The sequence below is a fragment of the Denticeps clupeoides genome, chromosome 11, assembly GCF_900700375.1.
Source record: "Denticeps clupeoides chromosome 11, fDenClu1.1, whole genome shotgun sequence".
Taxonomy (NCBI): Eukaryota; Metazoa; Chordata; class Actinopteri; order Clupeiformes; family Denticipitidae; genus Denticeps; species Denticeps clupeoides.
In genome coordinates this window covers 1905720-1926814 of record NC_041717.1, presented here as the reverse complement: position 1 = coordinate 1926814, position 21095 = coordinate 1905720, and the positions used below count along the sequence as shown (strand labels likewise).

The window sequence follows — 21095 nt, the reverse complement described above, 5'->3', positions numbered from 1 at the left end:
CATTCTTGTCAGTGTTTCCCATACCTTTTTTGAAAGGGCCCTCTGCCAAAATAGTTTTACTACACAGCCACACTGCTTTCAACCTGCCTTGTATAGTCCAGGACTGTTAATGATTTCCTGACTTTCATTAAGGTAGGGCTCTGGCAGGGGGGCCTTCAGGCACTGGGTCAAACCAGAAAGCACAGATTCCTTCATCTTCTTCAAAAAGTCACAGATGTTTTGTTGAGCTGTTCATTCAATAAAGACATTTCCCATAATCCTTCTGATAGGGAGACATAGGAACTTTGGGACCTCCTGGATTACCTGGTCAAGATGGTCGAAAGGTAAGGGAGCACTCAAACATGGTAGAGCAGTGCTGAATGAATTTCCCACAATGGAAAGAAATGTGGTTAAACGTGTGGTTTGTAGTCTGTGTTTTCCATTGAGAAAGTGTGGAATGGATTCCTGGCTCTCTCTGCATGTGTGTGTGTGTGTGTGTTAACAGAGTTGGATTTAGGTGTAGATGTGTGTGAGATTGAGGAGATAGGCTGTGTCCAGGGCTCTTGCAGTTGACGTTCCTCAATTAGAAGCAGCTTTCATAAATCAGTTGTGAATGTATGGCAGATGATCAGTGTGGGAACTTCAGGGTGTTTTTCTCACAGGATGTCATAACTGGAGCAAATCCTTTCTCGCCCCTGACACAAGAGGCCGGCCTGCTGTCCAAGGACATTTCCACCAATGAGAATAGCCAGCTTGTGACATCATTATGACCCCTTTCATCCAAAATTAGTCTGGGCTGGTGAAGAGCGAACGCTCGGCCTCCTGGTTGTAACTGGAAACTCGGCAACTCATCCCAAAATGCTGATAACATGACTCACTGACACAGTTCACAAGAGCACCCCCACCCACCCCAGGATAAACTCTGATGAGAGGGAGGAAAGTCTTCCCATGTGTCGAAACTCCAACAGCAGGACTGTGTCCCTCTGAGTTTCTTTAAAGCAGTCAGCAGTTGCAGTCACTTCCTCTCGTGCTCGTAACAGGCTTTTATAAGGCCGGCGTCATTTCTTGTCCAAACGGTAACATGAGGTCTGCTGAGCGGTTATTGGCCACCACTCCTATAGTCTCATGATATAATAGCGTGTCAAATGCATTATTGTCATTATCCTGCAATTGACCCTTTACTTCATGAAATTTGTGGCAACCAAAAATTTATGTGATCCATCTGTTCATGGGCAACGTGCAGCAGGCAGCCCTGTGTCATGGGATGTCATGATTAAAAAATGTCATTATCTCATCCAGCAGTCCCCTCAATCCAAATTTGCAATGCTCTGTTTAATCAATGGGATATTGAAATTTTACTGTTAAGACGTCCAACTTGGTGATGTGTGAATTGATTCAATAACATATTCTGAACTACAGGCCAAAGTAGCATTTCTTTACCTATACATGTGAAAAGCCATCAGAAAGTATGTGGTTCCAGTGTTTCCTGCATGTGCTTTTAATCGCATCTTTTTTTTTTTCTGCTGAAGAAAACAGTGGAAAAGTGCTTGGAGACACTTCTGCTCAATTACCATTGGCTGCGCACCATAATCTGAATTCCATATGCGCTCGGTGGACAGAGGAGAAATGTGCACGGTGAATGCTGGATGTAAAGAACATTCGCAGCCAGAAAATAGATAACAGCTTACGCTTCCAGCTGCTGGGTGTCGGTAAATGAGTGAGGGGCTTTAATTGAAATGTGTGCTCATGCCTGGAGAACAGCAGATGTCCTCGGGGGACATGCTGAGATGTTGTGTAATACCACAGGTGGGGTTGACGGAGTAGATTCCCCCCACCCTGCCATCGCATGTACCATAAGCTCCGCTTTGGATTAATGATGAGTTCACACAGTCATCAAAAATACCATCATGACACATTCCCAGCTGGAGATCCTGGGTCTGACGGAATTACCTGTAAGGGTGGCAATTCAGCGTTACTAATTCAGACCAGGCATGAGTGTCTTGTGAATTCTTATGAATCACCTGTTTGGCTTTTTGATGCGCTAAATCAGTCAGGGTCAACCTGCATGGGGCTGAGCCGGAAACCTGCCCGAGAGCTACAAGCCAAGTAGGAAATGTGTAAACAATGCAGGGTCAGTCCCTGTCACTGACCAGGGCTATAAAACCAGAGAAGGTTGGGGTGGAAGGAGGAACTCCGCTGTAATGTGGAACATTAGCGGCTTCGCATGTGGCGTTTGCTTTCCGGCCTGTTTTTCCTTTTTTCCATTTTGAAAGAGGTAGTTGACTCTTTGGGGGGGTGGGTAGTGTGAGGGAACATAAAAGAGTTCGTGGTGTCTAGTAAAACCAAGTGCTGCAGAAATGGCAGTGGGCTGCCAGTTATTCATGTTGTGCCTGTGATCTGTCAGCCAGCATGCAATCGGAGAAGGTCCTTATGTGTCTAAAGTAATAGCTAATAAATCTGATCGTCTCGTGAGACCTTTCAATCAGTCAGCCATGTGTTAATTATGTGTTGGCACTGGATTGAGTGATACTATTGATACTATAGCTACACACTGAAAAAAGTCCTGGAGAGTCTGAGTATTCATTTAATGAAAAAACATATGCAGCAAGTCAGTAAAATAAAAACCAAAACAAACTTTTAATGTGTAAAATTAGCAAAAAAGTTATAAAATTAAAATATTAATTTGTATTTTTTCCTTAGTTAAGTTTGTCGTTACTTTTGAATTACATTACTCATGCATATGGTAGCATACACATATGTGTATTAGTAATGACTGGGACTTGGGAATGAGAAGACTGAAAGTGTAGGAACAGACACTCGACTAAAACACACATCCATGAAGCTTCTACAAGACAGGTTGCAATCAAAACTTAAGCAACATAATTTAGTAATTCTATATCTTCTAAAATGCCAAAAAGGGTCGTCTGATGCAGGCTAAGTAGGGTATGCATCATGAATGGTAGTACCCTAGTGTGCAAGACACTTGCCCTCGAGCACAAAGTCACAGGTTGCTCTGGAGAGGGACGTCTGATAAATGCTGTAAATGTAAATGTTAAACCACTCATTCAAGTTTCTGGACATCAGACCTTGAGATGTGCAAGACAGAGATCTGTTTTATGCAGGATATTTTTGGGAAATCTGTGGTTTCACAGGCTGATTTTGTCAGACCAGAGGCCATTGAAGGCCTTGTGTAGCGCATTTCCATAATTGTATGGCTGTAAGGTCCATTGTTCTTGGTGTTTGGCTGCTGTGTAATTAGTTCCAAGTGGGGGATCACAGGCGCATGAACTCAATTCTAAACTCAGCACATACTCCCATGCTTTTGATCTCTGCACGTATCCATGCTTCTGTGACTTGGTTGTTCATGAAAGGTTATTATCTGTGTCAACTAGTCTCAACTAAAATATCTATTCTTTTATATGTATATACATATATATATATATGAAAATAAAGTAAACACAGAACATAATCAGAAGAGCAATCATAAATCCTCTGAGAGAGTACAAGTAATGTGTGTGTGTGTGTGTGTGTGTGTGTGTGTGTGTGTGTGTATATATATATATATATTCCATTACTTGTACTCTCTCAGAGGATTTATGTTCTGTGTTTACTTCATTATGTTCTGTGTTTACTTCATTTTCATTGGTCAGGGAGAGGGAAATTATACTTGACTTGCAAAAAAAAATGTCTTTGACATGGCCCATATTTGCGTTGCATTAATGTCCCAAAGCAGCATTTCAGTGATTTAAGTCACGTGTGATAAGGCAGAAACTTTTCATGCGAGAGCAGCTAACAGGAAGAAAGAGGATATCAGCAATGATTGGGAAATTCTGTGCTGATGTGGTGCAATGGCATGAAATGTCAGCCTCCCTAAATAGTTGTCCAGAAACCTACTGCTTCTAAGGCTGTTTTATCTAATGTTAAAACTCATTTGTTGCTCTCATGGGAATCGAGGAACTTTGTGTTAAAGAAGCACACCGACTTGAAATCTAAGTCTCTGCTTTCACTTTTTCTGCAGGGACCAAAGGGCCATCAGGGTCCAGCTGGGCATCCTGGTGATCAAGTAAGTGTCTTACATTTCAGAAAATATCCTCAGGTTCCCGCAGAGGCTGCTGCGTGTGTATGGAAGGGGGATTCCTTCAATTATTAGCAAAATAAACATATTGGCCTTGTGTAAAGCTGAGTCGCATTTTCGGCTTAACCCAGAGAGCAAGCGGTGATTCATGCCCCTAGACAATCAGTGTGTATTTGCAGTCAGAAAATGAAATACAATGGAGAAAGTCTCTCGTACAGACCAGGAGGTGGGCTGTGTTTATTTCTCAGAGACTGCTGATCATTAGCCTGATGAGTCTGTGGTATTTGGGGGAACCGTGTGTGTGTGTGTGTGTGTGTGTGTGTGTGTGCTTGGGAGGGCATAGCTCAACATTCTTGGTGGTAATACTCAAAAGGTCACATGAAACTTGTAACATTTGTTCTAATCCTAATAAACGTTTTTCCCTTTTTTTTAGTAAATAATACAGTAAATATTAAGTACCAAAATATGTAAGCCAGTAAACAGCTTCTTGTTATTTAAGTAGTTTTTAAATTGTTTAGGTCTTTTTTGCCTAGCAAACCGCCGTTCTACACTCTTTCAGTCTCCTTCCTTTCCAATCTGCCTAGTTATTATATCAAATTGTATTGCTTCTGAATAATAATTTAAAAAATGTTAATTAAAACCATGAATGGCAGTATGTCAATAAATAGTTTTCCCTGAAGTTTTCTTTTATTGATATTGATTTATTAGCTGTTCTGATATTCAGGAGGATATGGAGGATAAGGAGGACTGTTGAAAATGTGTTTTAAACTTTAAACTGCTTTTAATGAGCTGACGTGGACTGGACTGGCACTAATTATTTTCACACGGTGAGATAATTCCATATTCAGCCGTTATTGAAAGATGTAAAAGATTGTTGCCTTCCAAGTGCAATATTGAGGAGACAGAGCTGGTTTATGTGGAGCCAAGCGAGTGACATGCTTTTGAAGAGCTGCAGGGCTCCACGTCTCTCCTCCAGAGTGCATCTGCGCCTCAGTCAGCGTCACTGACAATCACTGCTTACAGACTGCTTTCTAAGAATCCCGCCACAGATCGCGAGTACGCTGCTCCGCGTCAGGTCATTCGCTGACAGCCATTGGTTAATACTGAAGCCACTTTGTCACAATTCAAGGCTTCAAGTTGAGCTTTGTTGTCATTTGAGCCACATACATCTACATAGTACATAGTGAAATGAGACTTCACCGGAGCCTGGTGCTACATGTAACATTTAAACAAAGTTACATACTGACATAAAGTGCATGTGTGCCATAAAACGGACAGGTCGCGTAGATACCGGTTATATGCAGTTTATAAGAAATGTTCTGCACAGCGGGAGATTGTTAGAACTGATTTGTGATTTTCTTCTCCTCTACAGGGTGAACAAGGACCTGATGGAAGCCCAGGTGCCAAAGGTTATCCTGGCAGGCAGGTGCAGTAAATCTTTTGTTGTAGTGATGGTTGAATTGCCTTTTGAAGTATATTTATTAATGGATTGGGGTTTTTTTCTGTTGTTCAAAATTAGCAAAATCACAGGAGGTTGGTGTTACTAAATTTGCCTAAATCCCTTCAGGATGATACATTAGAACTGATGCACAAAGTCACAGGCAGGTCAAGGATTTTTATGTTAAGCCTTCAGTATACCTTTCCAGGAATGTTTTTATGGACGTTCATTACAAGGCTGGAAAGTTGAGCTTAGTCCTCTGGATGTGTATGTGAGCTAGGAAAACACACACACACACACACACACACACACAGGAAAATCTTCTTCTTTAGGGGCTATGAATTACATCCTGTGTTGTATTTCTGGAGAAGTCGTTTGGAAACGGAGGGGGAACTTTTTTTTTTTTTTTTTTGCACTCCCACAGCTGAGTATGATTTTGTACAGACGTTATGAAACATGCTCCTTCATCGGTTCACAGGTTCGAAACCTTACATCTGCAGAAATCATTTACCACTCTGCCTTGGCTCAAATATTTATGCTAGTCTCAGAGCTGAAGCATCGTTTCTGCGTGTTGGACATGTTGGACATCTCTCTGAAGAACTGGCCTTTAGCACCCCCTATCCTACGTAGGATAATTAACATTATCATTGTTTCTTTTATTATGTGATTTAACAGTTGTACAGTTGGGACTATCTTTATTATTGATTAACAAATAAACAGGCTAAATAATTAGCCTAGGGGGCACATTTAAATCAGTTCATTGTTCGGTATGATCATTCTTTCCGTGGTGATTGTAACAAAGCAGCTCGCGTGGGGTGCTGCAGGAAAAAGGTCGTGAAAATGTGGCCTGCTGCGTCATGATACAAATGACCTGGATCCTGTACCCTTGCAAAGATACATCAAGGGTTACTACCCCATTAAACACTTATGCAGTAAAATCCACGTTACTGTTTATAGACTGGGCAGTGGGAAAGCTAATATTGTGCTGTAAATGTTTGATCTAAGGTGTAAACATGGGCATTATTTGTGTTTACAGGGTTTGCCTGGGCCTATAGGGAATCTGGGGCCGAAAGGACCATGGGTAAGTCCTTCAAACATCTGGTGCGCTTATTTTACCTCATGTGGTCAGTTTATTGCTGCTTATTGTGTTTCATGCACATTACATACAACTGGTTTAATATTCAGGTTTTTTTTTTTGCTTGACATTTATTTACTCCCCCATTTCTGTGGTATGTAGCAGGGGAATAAAACAGTAGAATAAAAACAGTACAGGCAGCAATGCAGTGGAACAAAAATAGCAATAGTTGTGGTTGATTGCCTTTTATCTGTGTCATTTCCCAGAAAATAATTAACACTAAAGTAAATTTCACACTGTTGTGTTGTGATGTGTAATTGACACGGGGAACACATTATTCCTGCCAAAAAACTATGCATCCAACACACAGTCCTTTATGGCAGAATTATTACCGAAATTGAAAAAGTTCTTACCATCCCATAGTCATTTTGGACATGAGAAACTGTACCAGTTTATCTAAGCAATGGTCACATTAACATGCGGCCATAAAACATAACCCCGGAAATACCACCTCAATTACAGCAGTCCACAAACTGCAAAATATACATGTTGTGTAAATTTGTAAACCAATGCGGTCTCATAAAAAAGCTGGAGACCACTTTAGCATATGCTGTGCCACAGTGCAGGACATTACATTTGAATTTAGGCATCTGTATTTCTTCATATCCAAGTATTTCCCAATCCTGCTCCTGAAGGGCCCCCTGCCATATTAGTTCCACTGAAAGCCCTGTGGGTTTCTGCCTGGCACGTTGTTAAATTGTTAATGGTTACCTGGGCCTCATTACGGTAGAGTTGGTATGGAAACCTTCTGGTAGGGGTTACTGAAGACAACATATGGCAAGCCGTTGTGTTCGGTTTTCAAAATAAATCATTTAAATGTGTTCACTCGTTGTACCTTGGCCAGTGTTTGTTCTTAAGAGCTGAACTCTTTTTGGTCAAATGGCACATCAAGTAACAGGAATTAACCAAACTACAGGGTGGGCCATTTATATGGATACACCTTAATAAAATGGGAATGGTTGGTGACATTGAACACATTTTATAAGTGGTCAGAAACTTGTAAATAACTCATGAAAGAATAAAGTTACGTCAAAACCATAAAAAGCACACCATTGTTTTTCTTGTGAAATTACCAATAAATGTGATGTGTCACATGACCCTCTTCCTATTGACAAAACAACAATATGACCAACTTCAAAATGGCCACTATGGTCACCACCCATCTTGAAAAGTTTGCCCCCTCACATATACTAATGTGCCACAAACAGGACGTTAATATCACCACCCATTCCCATTACCAGAAGCTGGTAAATATAAATGAAAACATCTGCCATGAATCTTTCGGGTTCACTATGACACTCCACACTGTGCCTCACTCTGCTGCTGCTGCTGCTGCTGCTCCAGAACATGGCAGGAGGGTTATAATACTCTGGCTCAGCAGATTCATTGTCTGAATAGTCTTCTCACAAAGTGAGTAGCATGTGTAAAGCAGATGGTCAGGAAGCTGTTGTGTGACACATTGTCGCAGTTTGTTGTAAGTTATACAATGATGTCTCTGCTTTGTTAAGTGGCAACAACAAAAACATTTGTTTCCATAGTGACCTTTGACCTTTAACTGTGTCTTAAAATCCACTGTCACTTCATCAACAATATTCAATATTTCATTTTCTTGAGTTGAGTGAAGCTTCATAGTTATTGCCTGAAGCAGACTGTGCTGATGTTTTGTAAAAAACTAACATTAAATATATTATTAGTGTCTGCTCACAACAGCATGGTTTTACACACAGATGATGTATTTTTATTTCAAGTTGTTCTTGAGATATAGACATAAAATATTCATGTCTCTAGAAATGTAGTAGGTATGAGTTTAAGTTTTTTTGAGGCGCAGAGAATTACTAGAATAATTACAGGTTACACTAGGAAATATGATTGACACACAATGTCTGAACACCTTGACAATTAATAAGCTTCAGTTGTTTTCGTCAGCTTAGTCTGGAGATGATGTGTTCAGAATTTCACTAGATTTAAATGAATGGCCTCAGAGGGAAATTTTTAAACACGGAGGGAAATTTTGGTGGGTGGAGCTGGGTGTGGCCATGTGCATTTGATTCAGGAGCATAAATGCAGTTGGTGGACGTGTAACTTGGTGGACATGGTGTTGGGACCATTCTGTACCAGCCTCCCCAACCAGTTTCTACATCTACAGTGTATATGAAACAATTCCCATGATACTGGCAAATTTTTCAATTCATCAAGATAATTAATTGGGAAACCAATTACAGTTGTTGGCTTTCGCCAAAATGCTACTCTGAATAATGTTTTAAAATTGGTCATCTGTGAGGTTGAGGTCACCTGACACATATTGAAATGTTCTTGTGTTTTGCTCCCTTTTTGCTGCCCTCCGAGTGGTGAAGGGCTGAGGACTCTTCCATGATCCCTGGTGTGAGGGTATGTGCCCTTGGACTACATCGTGGAAGCCAGCACCATGCAGTCCATGGGCATATACACTTGCCTCAAGGCATATTTCTTCACGAAGACAGAGTCCCCATCAGAGCCTGGACAACAAAGACAACAAAGCTGCACTGTTCTGCTGTGATCAGAAAGGACAGATTGTTTTAAAGTTGTCTAAATGAAAATGTCCCTCTCTCTCCATATCTCCACACTTGCCCCTTCCTCTCCTTCAGGGTTTTATTGGAATCCCTGGACTCTTTGGTCTCCCTGGACCTGATGGAGAGAGAGTAAGTGTCTCGTTATTCATTTCTGATTAGCAGAAGCTGTATCCTGTAACCACACATTTACATTTACATTTACAGCATTTATTCTGACGACTTACAATCAGTAGTTACAGGGACAGTCCGCCTGGAGACACTCAGGGTTAAGTGTCTTGCTCAGGGACACAGTGGTAGTAAGTGGGGTTTCAAACCTATGACCAACAGATACCTTTTATAGTGAAAACAGGCCCATGACATTTGTTTGGGAACCAGACTTACAGACTAAAATTCCAATTTATTTAGGCAAATATTATATAACAGTAGAGGCCATGAGATTTATTTCTTTTTAATAACGTGTATGAAATTAGCACTTTACATTAGTTATGTAGATACGTTAAAGAAACAGCTTCTTTTAGGAATTCTTATCTGGGATAACAGTGTCTAGGGCAGGTTTATTAAAAAAAGTTCATTTCTAGTCTTTTCAAGCATTTTGCCTGTGAGGACAATCTACCAAATTAATTTGTCAACCACATACAACAACCCCATAACACTTACAGGACATATATTGTGCATATTTATTCCATGTCATGGAATGAATAAAATGTAATAACCTAACAAACGGAGCTGTCTGTGGTGCTGATTCCAGAGATGTTGAGGTGTGAAGAATGGTTTTTAATATTTAATAAACTTAATGAATTTTATGTATATAAATGTGTATATATACACATACAAACCTGCTACATAAAAGTGTCCTTCCTTCATTCTGTTTTGTCAGGGTATTCCGGGTGCTCCTGGGAAGAAGGGCAAGATGGGTAGGCCGGTAAAGTTTTCTCTCAACATACTTTTTAGATCTTTCTGTTTCCTTGTGATTGCCATGTGACAGACCAAGAGAATACAGGCGGGAAATGAGGTGCTGTGTGAACCATGTATCTCCATCTTCTCAGATGTGATACATGGAGCAGACTGATTTGGAATCATTTCTACAACCTGGGTTACCGAGGTCAACAGTCATGTAATTTGCCAAAACATTTACAGTATTAACTCAGTTAAATCAGTATTGACTGATTTTCTATATATTGGGTTTGTGAATCAGTTCTAATTATTTGGATTGATCAAGTATTAATTGATCTTCTGGAAGGTCTCTAAAGCTTATGGTCGATAGTTTTCAGGTCTTTTTGTGGTCCTATTGAACTTGAATGACTGTTGTTTAGTTGCATCCTTTTATATGACACTCAATACAGACTTGCATTTGCAAATGCAACTGAGAGTTACTGATATTTATTGATAATTAACTGACTTTTGACTTTTTACTTCAAGATACATCAAATGTGTTCAAGACAGCACTCTGAACAACCAATAAGATGACTTAAAATATTATTTTATCTCTTTTTACAGTTGTTGTTTGTCAAATGTAATTCAGATCTTTCAAATTATACCATTAAAAAATCAATTATACCAAATTTCTTGAAGAAAGGCTGGAGGAGGAACTGGGTTTGTTGTTTCAGTCTCACTCTGATGCTTTGTTGGAAAGAAAAGCCTTTTTCCACATTTCTGCCACATCCCATTTCTATATAATTACGGTCTCTTACTTTGCCCACAATTGGATGAGCCCTGTGTGTTTGTGTGTGTGTGTGTGTGTGTGTGTGTGTGTGTGTGTGTGTGTGTGTGTGTGTGTGCGCGTGTGTGTGTTGAATACGCACTGTATTCTGTTCTGTCAGAGCTCGCATCAGTACTCTACAGGGAATCACCTCTGCTGCTTGGCATTAGATTCCTCACAACTACTGAACCTGGCAGTTGTGTTGCCTTTGGCCTGAGGAGGCAAGATGAGTTTGCAGCCTGTTCTCTTATATAATCTAATAGAAAGAGGAGACTAAAAGAGAAACGCAATGTCAGCATGTCTGCTTGTGTTTTCTCCGCCTTTCAGCTGCCAGCATCTGAGGAAATGATTGGTCAAGGAATATCTTGCAGCTCTGAAGTGTGGTGGAACATTGCATTTTGTTTCCAAATAATTCGAGAAAACGTTAGCTGAGCACATTTAAACACATATAAAGGAATATATAGTAAATCCCATTCAATGTAGTGTTTCACCAAATAGTGAATAGTGAATGATCAGTCTAGTCTTATCATAATAAATACATGCCTATTACCAATTCAGATGACCTCTATGTCTATATTTTTATGACAAAGTTATTTGGAGAGAACATGCAAATTCCATAAGTTAAATCTATGCAACAACTTGTTATCTACATGTTGCTCCTCAGACATTATATAATTAATATATATCAAATAGTGTATTAATTTTTTTTTTAATTCCTCTATTTTGAGCTTTGCCCACCTTACTAATAACTTTTGTTTGTTTCATTGTAACTTGTCTTTATAGTTTTTGTGATCTTGGAGATCGAGCCCTAACATTATTTTATTAAACAGGAGATAAATATTACATTATGTGAGAAACCTGCATAATATTGTTAATTACCATAGAAAGCCATTGTTATACCAATTTATTTTATAATGCATGAATGAACAATGTAAGATTTGAAGGAGGAAATGCATCATCAGTTGTTAAATGGCTTTTTTTTAGTTGGTTTGTGCTAAATATCATGCTGGTTCTGTGCACAGGGGTTTCATGGTGATTTTGGCGAAAGGGGACCACCGGGACCAGATGGGAACCCAGTAAGTGTTATGACTAAGTCTGGGATTTTGTCCCTCTCTTTTCCTCCCCTCCACACACTTCTCCTCACCGGCGTCCAGCTTCCGATCTTCAGTTGCCTCAATCATCCAGGCTCACCAGTAAATCCCATCACATGATATCACAGGAACAAGCTGTGCTGGAAGGTTGACCACACCATCCAAGAAGAGACCTCGCTTTATCTTTCTATTCCTTACACGCATACAAGCACAATCTTCCAGGTGACGCTTGATTCCTGAATCACTTCCAAGACATCTTGTCTCTTATGAAATGCACACCACCCTCTGAACAAAGGCTTTCATTTAAATGGGTTTGTGATGAAAAACAGTCATTGTAGTACAAAGGGGCTGTAAAGACTGTGCTGTACTTAAAAGAACAATGGCCTTTGTATTGCATACTCTAAAAAAATCTATTACAACAGAATTTACCACTACGGTATGTTCTAAAAGACCCTCGGTATGATCTTTCTACGGACAGAATACAAAGCATGAATTCTGCAACCATAGCAATCTCCATGCTACTTAGTACAGACACACGCAGAATAAAACAGAATAGAACAGTACTATAGAACACTTTTATTTTATTTATTTTTGACCACTAGTAATAGCACACTAGATAATGAACCAATAACTGTTTCAGATGAGAATAAATACAGTGCAATAGAATGCACCTGTGTCAGAACTAAGCATGAGAAAGGTAGTATATTACACAACCTAACAAACCTGAGCTGTTTAATGCAACCAACCTACTGTATATATGGCCATTCTTCATACACACACACAGATTTTTTATTTTTTTTTGCTGGCGTGAAAGGAAGTGAGTCTGACAGGTAGCGGGTAGAGGCATCACACCACAAAACAAACTCCTCTCTGTATCTGCCACAGCGGGTCTCTTTCATTGGCCTAAGGCTGGGGGAGATGGAAGCCACAGATTATCCAGATTTCAGGGGTATGGGATGTAACTCGGGCCTCATACTGCAACCAAACCCAGACGCTGGAAACACTGAGGGTCTCTTTAGGACCCATTTGAATATAACCAGCAGCCTTCCTGATTCTCTGGTTCTGTTTCACAGGGTGAGATCGGTGCTCCTGGTCCTTGTGGAGTCCCTGGGCTTATTGTGAGTATTCTAAACATTCTAACACTGCAGAAAAGTACAAATAGGACATTTTCACATATACACAATAATCAAGTCAAATCTAGAATTGTTACAGCCTGCCGGATGATTGCAAACCACTATATATCTTAAAGGAAGCTGAAAACTGTAGTTACTATACAACAATAACAATTTCCCAATTTGTTAATGCTTTTTCATTTACAATGAAGGGTATAAAGACAAAATATTTCTTTAGATAACCAAAAAAAATAAAACACCTGGCAACTCGGAGACCAACCAAGAAGAAAAAAATAACACATTAATTTAAGATATGTTGTACCTTTTAAAAGGATGTGTAATATACATTACATTTATTGACATTTACGGCATTTGGCCTTATCCAGGGCGACTAACAATGTGCTTTCATGTTACATCAATAAAGAAATCAGTAGATGAGTGTCTTCCTCATACCTTCAGAGATGGAGGGACCAGGCGAGCAGTACTGGAGGCTCGGAGTATACGAGGTGCAGTGCGAGGTGTAATAAGGGCCGTGAGGTAGGATGGTGCTACTCCATGTTTGGCTTTGTAGGCCAGCATCAGTATTTTGAACCTGATGCGTGCAGCTACTGGGAGCCAGTGGAGGGAACGTAGCAGAGGGCTGGTGAGGGAGAATTTGGGAAGGTTGAAGATCAGTCGTGCTGCTGCATTTTGTATGAGTTGTAGAGGTCGGATGGTACATAGAGGTAGACCAGCTAGAAGGGAGTTACAGTAATCCAGTCGTGAGATTACTTGGGACTGAACAAGTATCTGGGTGGCCTGTGTTGATAAGGGCAGATCGGTTTGATATTGTAGAGAAGAAATCTACATGAATCTACATCTATGGGAAAGATTGGTGATGTGAGTCGAGAAGGAGAGTTGGATGTCTATATTATTCCAAGGTTGCGTGCAACTGCAGAAGGAGAGATCTGAGAGTTGTTCAGGTAGATAGCAAGATCTTGTTCTGGAGAAGAATCTGCTGGAATGAATATTTGGTGGGATTGATCTTTAGATGATGGGCTGCAATCCAAGACGAAATGTTAGTTTGATATGCAGTGATTTTGGAAGCGGCATGGTCTTTCAAATACCAGAAAGGAAAAAGTTTAATTGAGAGGTTTATAATCTTAAGCATTTCTGTCATCAAAAGCTTCTGTTCAGGGGTATGAGCATCAGATCAGTTCAGATTCTTCTACAGGGCCTGGTGATTTTGGTTAATCCCATGGATCAATTGGTCACATGACAGAAGAGACATGGTCCTGGGTCCTGCACTTAGTCTGGGTCTCCATAATGATTGTTATATATAGTAGCCTTGTGAGTAACACACTTGCCTATGAACCAGACCACAAAATCATTGGTCCAAAAAAAACACTGACTAAACTTAAAAATGTAATTGATCTGTCACATTTTTAGCATTGATGTAATGTGAATAAAGAAAGAAAAACTGTTATCAGTAGCAATATACTAAAGTAAAATAAAAACAATCTACTCATAAGCATAAATTAGAAAGATATTAGAATTATAAATTGAAAAGAGCAAACTAATATTTTTAAACTACCGTGATGAGAAAAAAACAGTAACAGCAACAGTTTACATTTCAGTGCATTAATTTAAGTAATCTGCCGAACCTAATATTTTGTCATTGACGTAATGAATAGGCGTGACGGATTAGTTAATTTTTTTTACGTTTAACCAGTGTTCACTTTTTTCTGTGCACTTACTACCATTGTGTCCCTGAGCAAGACACTTAACCCTGAGTGTCTCCAGGAGGGTACTGTCCCTGTAACTACTGATTGTAAGTCTGGATAAAAAGCCATCATTGTAAATCTACATGTACTAAATGGCAGGGACCCATTAGCAAGGTCATAGCATGTTGACAATGAAAATAATAGAGGAGCTGTCTGTGGTGCTGATCAATTAGTTTGATGGGTTAAACGAATGTAGACTCTCTTCTTAGCACAGGAGTGAACACATAGATAAGTGTATCTGATTTAAATAATGAGATGTCAGTTAAAGAGTTTGTTTTCCTAAAATGGGATTCTCTGTGTGGCAAGACACTGCATGGATTTCTAAATAGAGCATTTATTCTGTTTGGGTGATCATTTGCTAAGCAACCATTGCCTGTTAATGAGCTTTCATAATCAGCAAAGGTTCTGATTGTTTTAAATGGAGTGCTTCATGCTTCCTTCCTCATCACTACAGGAAACACACTGAAACGCTACACTGCTCACAGCCGCCCACTAGACTGACTTTGTCTGATGTGTTACATATAGTGCTGGGCAATAGAAACCAATCAAAACAAAACCACTGCTATATTGTTAAATATCAAATAACCCAAATATCGATGTTGATTTTATTGCATAATTTCCCCATTTTGATGTGTGCAGCGAAAGAGACTCCTATTGTTCTCTGAGCAGCAATACAATTCGGTTCTCCATCTGCAGACATTTGCTTGTAGGAGATCAGTCATTATTTTGAGAGTTGGGAAAGAACACCCACTGTTCTCTCAGTTCTCTATACATATCAGCAGTTTTTCTCATATCAAATGAAATTATTGCCAATTTTACTCTTTTTTTCTGTCTTTTACACTTTTAGAAGGCCACTTCCTCAACTATTTCTGAATTTACTGATGAAAATCCTTTCATTTGTTTCACTACTTCCAAAAACATTTGAACAGTATTGTATATGTACACCAGAAATGGGGATTTGGAGAGGTCCATTTGGGTCCATTGTCACATGGTACTCGGCGTCATTGTGTCTCGGCAGGGGGACCTTGGTCCGGCTGGTGTAATGGGTCTGCCTGGACCACCTGGACTGAAGGTAAATATCCAGCTTCCACTCAAGCAGTGTTCACTCTTGCATACAACTCATATGCAGGGTCAGCCTTACACAATGTCATGTATTTTATCATGCAGCGTCTGAAATGAGTTTGTATAAGACACTTAAAAAGAACAATGTGTCTGTGTTTCCTCGGGGGCAGTATTTCAAGGCTAGAGAAATTCCTGTCAGGACGAGAACACTTATGTGTGGAAACATATGGCGCACAGACTACTGTTGAGGGTTTTTAATTGATTACATTGAATAATTATTATTGGAATTATTTAATCAAACTGCAAAGTTCGCCTTCTTTGCTATATTCCCATTGTTTCACCGCAGTATGTATCCCTGGAGGACAATAACACAGTTGTAAAGTCTGCTGTTTGTTGTTGTTGTTTTGTTTTTTAGGGGGTAGCAGGGAACCCTGGAGAACCCGGACTGAAAGGTGATAAGGTGATTTGAATACTCTGAATACTCACTAGCACTTAACTGCATGTAATCCAGGCACTGTGGAGACAATGCAAGCTCTATTGCTGCGGCAGGCAAGTTGTGGTTGGGGTCTAAATCCAAATTTTAGGCAGCTGCCAAAGTGTATGGTAATGAGGCAGAGAGGCAGCTGGATAGGTGGTCCTTCAGAAGCTTCAGAGTGGCAAAACAAAGATCAGTTTACCAGCAAGATATGTACTCCTGTACACGGCCAAGCACAAAGAATATTTGAATCTCAATGAGCGCTGACCCAGACAAAAGCAGAGAGAGGTTAGCCATTTCCTGTGGCGCGTGGAGCTTAATAATGGTTACAGAAATAGGCTGAAAAACAAGATGTAGATGCTAACGGGGCAGTAAATCAGCACCTCACTGAAGAACGGACTATAAATGGCTCTGTTTGGGTTTTTTTCTGATAATATGAATTAATATTAATTAATGTTATGTCCTAGGGTGAAGGTGGGATTCTTGGGCCACCTGGAGAGACTGGATTCCAAGGTGACAAGGTATTTTATTTTGCTGCTGCTGTTATGTAACAGTTGTTGTGTGTATGACTGACATTTTTCTATCAGGAATGTAACAGGAATGAGATGTTTTTTTTTAGAATTTAGAATATCAATATTTGATTACATCAGAGAATACATTTATGGTAATATATTAATTATCTGAGGTCCAGACATCAACAGATGTTCGCCCAAACCTGTTTTCTAGTCCCCACTACAGAAAGTGCTATTTAAATGGGGCAGTGGTGGCCTAGCGGTTACGGAAGTGGCCCAGTAATCAGAAGGTTGCCAGTTTGAATCCCGATCTGCCAAGGTGCCACTGAGGTGCCACTAATACGTTGATTATATGCCAGTGTTACAGTTATATAGATAGTAATTATAACCACATACTACTTATTGTAATTTTCACAAATGTCTTCCTTGGACACATTGGTAGCCTAGTGGGAACGGACCCATAATCGAATAGTTGCCAGTTCAAATCCTGAGCCACAAAGGTGCCACTGAGGGGCCATTGAGCAAAGCACCGTCCCAACTGTTTCACAATGACAATCACTTCACTTCACTTTCACTTGACAAGCAACGAATACCCGAATATTTGATTCAAACAAGTGCTTGTCATTGTGATACACAGCACTCACCGTGCACAATAAAACACACTAGGCCACACTTTACATTTACGGCATTTATCAGACGCCCTCATCCAGAGCGACTTACAATCAGTAGTTACAGGTACAGAGACCCCCTGGAGCAACTTAGGTTTAAGTGTCTTGCTCAGAGACACAATGGTAGTAAGTGGGCTTTGAACCCACTTACTACCATTGTGTGCAGTTATACAGGATTTGGCAACTCTTTGGTGATTTATGAGTAATAGTGACGTTAAATTATCAGTTTATTCTTAATAAATGTATTAATTTATATCTCATTACATTTTATTTGCAGTTGTTTATCATTTTTGGTTTGAACATTCAAGCTGCAGACTCCCAGACATAGATTTGTAGATTTGCCTTTCGTATTGTGGAAACAAAAATACCTAATAGTGCCAAGCACCAAGTTCCCTGATGAAAATACTGATATGCTTTGTCTTATTCCATGTAAGTAGTTATCATACGTTTCATATGTTAACATAGGTTGTCACAAAGTTATTAAAGAAAACATGTGTATGTTTATGGAAGGATTGGGCACTGATCGTGAGTTTGTGCTTGGCAGGGTATTCAAGGGTTGCCAGGGTTGCCAGGACCTCGAGGGAAGCCTGGACTACAGGTCCGTCTGTAAATAGTATACCACATAAAAGCCAAAAAAAAGATCTTTATTCTGTTAAACTGGACTGTTTCACTGACACAAGGCAGTTTAGTCTATCACTAACTAATATTAATGTATTTTCTTTTTTAATATACTTTTGTTTTAGGGGAAACTTGGTGATAATGGTCCAGATGGTTTACCTGGACCTCCCGGTCCAGAGGTCAGTACCAGCTGAACTGATCAGCTGTTTTGTGAAGTCAGTAGGCTTACATTTTGTTACTAAAAGATAAGATGACTGCAGAAAGGGTTACAATATGAAGATTCATATACAATTCTATACAATAAATAATATTCTGTATGCAAAAATACAAAAAACTAAAGGCCCAAGATCTGCGTAAACGATCTAACTGTGACTGGAGCTTCTGAAGGAGCTGCCCAGGCCATGCAGGGACCCGTGAAGGGGATGAAAGTTGTTGTCCAAGATGGACCGGAATTTGGCCATCATCCTCCCATCACTCACCACCTCATGGGAGCAGCCGTGCTGATCAGATTCTTCAGCCTGTTTCTTTCTGGCACAGAATCCACTGCAGATTCCGCCTATTCTTATACTTCTGGACCTGCTTGTGTTATCGGGGAACACCAGGGGATCTGTAGCACTAAACTGCTTTAACCTCTGTCCCTTGGGTGCAAAACAAGTAAAAAAAATTAACTACAGGTATTGACACCACTCCTTAAATTCATTAAAAAAACAAATTACAATGGCACAATAGCTCAGTGGTACAAAAAGAGGGTATGCAATATATGAGATAATGAAAATGTTTTAAAAATTAGGATAAAATCACTGTTATTCCCTTCAAAAAACATATTGTTGCACCTCTAACCCTTTTTCAAATAATGCACTGATACATTTTAATCACTTGATACAAGTATAAATTAATGATTTTATGTTTTTTTTTATTATACTAAAATAGAATTAGACATTGGTTTTGTTTTGTTTCACTTTACATATCATCTTTTTGTCGTTGTTCTTCCCAGGGATTTCCAGGAGACATTGGACCACCAGGGCAAAATGGCCCAGAAGGCCCAAAGGTGTGATATATTTTGATATATGTAAATGACAAATATGTACATGACATCCAGTCAAAATTACCAAATGTTGCCAAATTTAGTTCACAATTCATACTAGTGTCCATCTGGCTAGATTGCTGGTCAACTACATAGTGATTCTAGATTTGGATAATCTTTTTTTGTTTTCCTGAACAGGGGATGCCAGGAGTTAAGGGTTTACCAGGACCAAGGGGAGCCGCTGGAGTTGAGGTAGAAACAGATTTAAATCACTTATTAGGATCCTCAAAAAAGAAAAACTTTTTTTTACATCCTACACTAATCCTAATATCCAACCCTGTTACCTGCAGGGGGATGAAGGACCCCTGGGGCCACCTGGACCCCCAGGACTGGAGGTGAGTTTCATTCCAAATCTTTGTGCACTTCGTTGCTGACATACCATTTGTTCAGTGGATTGATTGGGGGCTGAAAATGTCAGGGAAAAGTCTACAATAATTGAAATAAATACCCATGTATTAATAGCATTCAAAACAGGAATTAGCTGTCTCTCTTTTTTCATGGAAATTGCTTCTTTGTCCTGGCTACTGTAAATCTTCAATATAGCAATATTACATTTACAGCATATAGTTATAAACTAACCCTCTCTATTGTCCAGAGGTTATTTTGAGACCATTCATTCTGACTTTGTTGTGCAACTGTGGAGGAACACTGGTCAGAAAATTATTGTTTTCTAAGCATAGTGAGATGCTGCTGTAGAAAAACAGAAGCATCTGATTGGGTGCTAAGTGGTACCTCATGGTTCCACTGTATAAATAAAACTGTCATTTGTTTCCCAATGGTTTACTGCTTCGGTGGTCTTACTTCTATGCTATGTTCAGAATGGCCCCATTTACTGGCATTTTATGTGTAAGGTCCCAGAAGGTCATACTAATATTGACAAAAAGGAGCCATGGATCCATAATGTACACCTGATCATGTTCAAAGCTAGCCCGGCCCACGCAGCTTGCTTGTAGCCATATATGGTTCTGCATATAATTCCACATCTGATAATTGAGCTGAAGAACGCTGCATCAGCAGAAATGCAGACACTTCTGTACAATCAAACATCTGGTTGCATGCTGTGGATTTCAACTCTTTCAAAGGTTCATGTTCTCAGTGTCAGGATAATCCATATCAATAAAATAAGTTATTAACACAGTGATGCGTCTGTGCATGCGTGACAATGTTGTGGTGCGCAGAGAGCCAACCTTAAAGATAAGATATTAAACAAATATAACAAATTGCACAAGGTCTTATGTTAATTTATTTTTTAATACACATTCTTATTGGGTGCATAAAGTTTAATTTCATGTGATGTACCCCAGGTACAACCAGATGACATCAGCCCAGGTGTCATGTCCTTCTTGTGGCACTTTTGAAATGAGTGTCATTATTTGGTTTGCCCGCCTGATTGATTGATTGATTGATTGATTGATTGATTGATTGATTGATTGATTGGTTGCCATGAGTCCAGTACTATGGGTCATTTCTGTTTTCTGTTCAGGGTAGACCTGGGAGGAAGGGATTTTCTGGAAAAACGGGAGCAGACGGGCTCAAGGTAAGCTTCATGCTTTCTCGTGGCCCGACAGCGTCAGGTTTAGAGAGGAAGCTCTGCCACATTCGTACACATCTGCCCGTGTTTGTTTGCTCTGCAGCCCGTTTGTTTACTCGTGCACATTTTGCTGTTCGGTTTGATATATGGTACTGAAACACAAATAAAACACTTTGCTTCAGGGGGAGCCGGGGATGCCTGGAAAAGTGGGAATGCTTGGTGAGAGGGTAAAGAGCCTTTCTTCTTCTGTTTGTTTCCAAGTTTTCATGAGGTTGTTTTACCCTCCTGAGACATCATCAGAGAC

The 21095-nt window shown here is 39.8% G+C and overlaps 1 protein-coding gene across 2 annotated transcripts in view; it reads left to right on the top strand.

The window, feature by feature from the left end:
- col27a1b (collagen, type XXVII, alpha 1b) overlaps positions 1–21095 on the top strand; it is a 52006-nt gene that overhangs the window by 14172 nt on the left and 16739 nt on the right. For both annotated transcript variants that reach the window (XM_028995564.1, XM_028995565.1), the window contains exons 7-24: positions 270–323; positions 3998–4042; positions 5427–5480; positions 6529–6573; positions 9252–9305; positions 10054–10098; positions 11898–11951; positions 13040–13084; positions 15860–15913; positions 16319–16363; positions 16846–16899; positions 18103–18156; positions 18302–18355; positions 19171–19224; positions 19399–19452; positions 19551–19595; positions 20744–20797; positions 20974–21018. In XM_028995564.1, coding sequence (XP_028851397.1) covers positions 270–323; positions 3998–4042; positions 5427–5480; positions 6529–6573; positions 9252–9305; positions 10054–10098; positions 11898–11951; positions 13040–13084; positions 15860–15913; positions 16319–16363; positions 16846–16899; positions 18103–18156; positions 18302–18355; positions 19171–19224; positions 19399–19452; positions 19551–19595; positions 20744–20797; positions 20974–21018 — 909 coding nt within the window. The remainder of the gene's footprint in view (positions 1–269; positions 324–3997; positions 4043–5426; positions 5481–6528; positions 6574–9251; positions 9306–10053; positions 10099–11897; positions 11952–13039; positions 13085–15859; positions 15914–16318; positions 16364–16845; positions 16900–18102; positions 18157–18301; positions 18356–19170; positions 19225–19398; positions 19453–19550; positions 19596–20743; positions 20798–20973; positions 21019–21095) is intronic.